At 40.4% G+C, this 3731-nt stretch overlaps 1 protein-coding gene across 1 annotated transcript in view; it reads left to right on the top strand.

Moving 5' to 3' along the window:
- Window positions 1–2867, top strand: part of plcxd1 (phosphatidylinositol-specific phospholipase C, X domain containing 1) — a 92753-nt gene extending 89886 nt beyond the window's left edge. The window contains exons 5-6 of the mRNA XM_037675028.1: window positions 2349–2529; window positions 2623–2867. Of these exons, the coding sequence (XP_037530956.1) occupies window positions 2349–2529; window positions 2623–2867 (426 nt within the window). The remainder of the gene's footprint in view (window positions 1–2348; window positions 2530–2622) is intronic.
- The last annotated feature ends 864 nt before the right edge of the window (window positions 2868–3731 follow it).

The raw sequence follows: 3731 nt of genomic DNA, 5'->3' as shown, positions 1-3731 counted from the left end.
CTGCCTAAGCCTCTGCTTTCTCCTTCAAGCTGCAACCAGGAACCAACATTTATATCTTCAAACAATCATCCCACAAACTAAATCATTTCCTTCCATTTCTAGGTTCTGTCTCTGTCTGCTCTTTATATTTTTGTTGTTCTGCTCTGTGTGTGATTTTCTGTTTATCTGATTCTGTTATTCTCCACTCACTCCTCAGTCTGCCTCTCCACTCAATCTTTATCATTCACACCTGTCCCTCATCAGCCACCTGCCCAGGTGCTCTCGTTACTCACTCTCCCTCTGTCTCATAAAAAGCCTGTCTCTCCTTCACTTTTTTGTCCGGTGATTGTTCTGTGTTTACAGACATCTCAGTCCTCGTCTATCTTGTCTGTTTCTTGTCCACCTGATCATCTGCTCTGCCTTGTTCCTGATCCTGTTGCCCAAGTAAGTTTTGCTGCACCGACAGCTTTTTGTTTTGTTATTGAAATAAATTGTTTTTGTTTTTGAACTCCTGCCTCGCTCGCCTCTCTGCATTTGGGTTCCAACACTGAGGATCGTGACACTGACAGATATTCTAGTCATCTTTACATGATCTATTTTCCATCCATCCATCCATTATCTTTTACTCGCTTTTCCAATTTGGTTCACGGGGGTTGCCGGTGCCCATTCTGTGCGAGGGGCGGGGTACACCCTGGACAGGTCGCAAGTCCATCGCAGGGCCACATAGAGACAAAAGAGACAAACAACTTCACTCTCTCTGATCTATTTTCCATAATTCATAATTAAACATTATATTCATCAACCCATATTATATTATTTTCCACAATTTATCATCACAAGTTATTTTATTCCTAACACATGGCATGGAAAAGTTTGGGAACCCAAGGATTAGACCAGGTTTTCCCAAACTTTTCCATGCCATGGTTCCCCCAAACAGCATTAGCCTCTGACCAAGGCCCCCTTCGCAAACCCATAAATGCTAGAAAAAATGTAAAGAAACATATTTTTAGACCAACAAAGTCCATGCTCAATAATCCAGGTATACAATCCAACAATTTTCAGTCAGGTCATCTGGACAGTTTCTTTTTCTTGTGATGAAACGTTTCACCTTCCATCCAGAAGGCTTCATCAGTCAAGGAAACACACAACACAAAACTTATTTTTCCCCAACAGTTTGCTCCAAAATGGAACAAACCAGTTATGTTGTTATGTTGTCTTGTGTGTTTCAGCACAAAACAAAGAAACTGTCCAGATGACCTGACTGAAAATTGTTGGATAAACTTTTAGAACGTTTTAACTTTTATTCACTATATTCATTTAATTATTACAGCTGCTGAGCATAAAAATGTTATTAACAAACATGTTTTAAACACTGTATTATATTCCCACCGAAAAACCCCCCACAACTTTTCAACAAACTGTTGACAAGAAGAACAAAACAAAAGAAATCTAACCTCTCTCAAAGGTGTTTATCTGGAAAAGACAGATACAGATTACCCTAGTGGGCAATTTTCATTACTATTATTAAATGGACTGTGCTTATATAGCACCTTTCTATCTCACTGAGATACTCAAAGCGCTTTACACTACAATCTGTGTCCTCATTGACCCATTCATACACTGATGGGACACACATCGGAGGCAACAAGGGGTTCACTATTTTTTTATTATTGGGGTGGCTGTGGCTGAGTGGCTAGAGCAGTCATCCTCCAATGCGAGAGTTGGGGGTTCGAATCCACCAGCAGTCACATGCTGAAGTGTCCCTGGGCAAGACACTGAACCCCTCGTTGCCTCTGATGTGTGTCCCATCAGTGTATGAATGTGATAAAGCTCTGATTAGTCTCATTAGAATGATTTGTTCAATTAGCTTTGTAGAGATCTAGTATAGAGCTGTATGAATGGGTAAATGAGGACACAGATTGTTGTAAAACACTTTGAGTATCTGGATAAAATAGAAAGGTGCTGTATAAGTACAGTCCATTTATTATTGCTTTTTAAAAAAAGTTTTTCTCTCCAGCTTTCTGGGGCTCCCCAGGGGGCTGTGGCCCCCACTTTGAAAAACACTGGATTAGACATTAGCATTTCAATCATTAGAATTCAACCACAAAACAACATTGATTCAATTACATCTTTTCAACATTGGTTAATTGGCTAGAACTGGATGATTGATTAAAGATTGATAAATCATCAGTCGTCAACCTTAACCAAAAATCAACCTTTCTGACAATAATTCAACATTGAATTAACATCTTTTGCTATCTGGGAGGTCATAGAGGTTGTATATTACTGAGTAACACTTTCTTTGGTTTTCAATGTATGCATGGAATATAAAGAAATACAAAATAAGACAGTTAATTCCTTAATTTCAGGATGTGCTGACACTTCGAAATATGTGGGCTTTAGATTACCAAGTGATTGTGTCCTATGAGCACAACATTGCTGGCTCTCACAGCGACCTGTGGCCTCACATCCCCTACTGGTGGGCCAACAAGTGCAAAGCTGAAGCCCTCATCGAGGAGTTTGAACAACGGAAACAACAAGGAAGACCAGGTAGTTTACTGATAGCTTCAAATACCTCTAAATGGAAGGATTAAAAAGGTACTGCTAACATGTAAATAATGCTACACATATTTTATGTTTCAGGGGGGTTGTTTGTCACAGGAATTAATCTGACAGAGGACCTGAAATACATTTGCACCCATCCCACAGAGTCGCTGAAGGATCTGGTGATGTCCACATATCCAGTGCTGCTCGGCTGGGTCAAGGAGCAGACGCCCGGCTCAAAAGTGGACTCTCTCAACATCATTGCTGGAGATTTTATCACAGAGAGCCACTTCACAACCACCGTTATCACACTGAACGAGAAGCTACTGAAATGGCCTTCTTGATTTCTTACCAAAAACACCTCTAATTAAAAGAAACGAGTGAACCACAGCATGAAATTCACACAAGCTTGTTTTATTGTGTGATGGGAAAATACTTTAGTACTTGAATTATTCATTGGATTATAATTGCACTTAGTAGAGGCACATTTCAATCCTAAAGCTGTATGGAAAACAGACTTTTATGTATTTTGACTTACACTGGGGCAGCACGGTTCCTTAGTTGGTAGAGCTGTTGCCTCTCATCAAGAAGGTCGCCGGTTCAAATCCCGGCCTGCGTCCTTTCTGGGTGGAGTTTGCATGATCTCTCCGTGCATGCGTGGGTTTTCGCTGGGTACTCCAGTCAAAAACATGCATGTTAGACAGATTGGTGACTCTAAATTGACCCTAGGTATGATTGAGAGAGTGAATGGTTGTTTGTCTCGTTTGTCTCTATGTGTCCTTGTGATGGACTGGAGACCTGTCCAATATGTCCCCCGTCTCTTGCACAGTGACTGCTGGACATGGGCAGTAGTGACCCGCGCAACCCGAAAAGTAAGAAGTGGGTAAAAGAAAATGGATGGATGGATTTGCACAGCTTTGCTTACATTCAGTTCACTATTAATGCAATCAGTTTTTAGAAGTCTGCAGCTGTGGGCAGTTTCACGCTGACTAAAGCAATAATAACACAACTAAACTCACCTTATTATCGTAGGCATTTTGGATGCATAAGCACAATTATTGTATTCAGTGAGCACTTGAGCTTACAGTGTTGGAGATAAAGTTTTAAACTGGTTGTGGTTGCAGTGATTTTAGGATGTAGCTAAACTTTATCACCTACAATACATGGAATGAACTATAGAAAACGCATTTAGAAATTATACAGAAAAC

This window comes from Nematolebias whitei, chromosome 3 (genome assembly GCF_014905685.2).
Source record: "Nematolebias whitei isolate Nwh7 chromosome 3, NemWhi1, whole genome shotgun sequence".
Lineage (NCBI taxonomy): Eukaryota > Metazoa > Chordata > Actinopteri > Cyprinodontiformes > Rivulidae > Nematolebias > Nematolebias whitei.
This window is presented reverse-complemented; position numbering and strand designations above follow the sequence as displayed.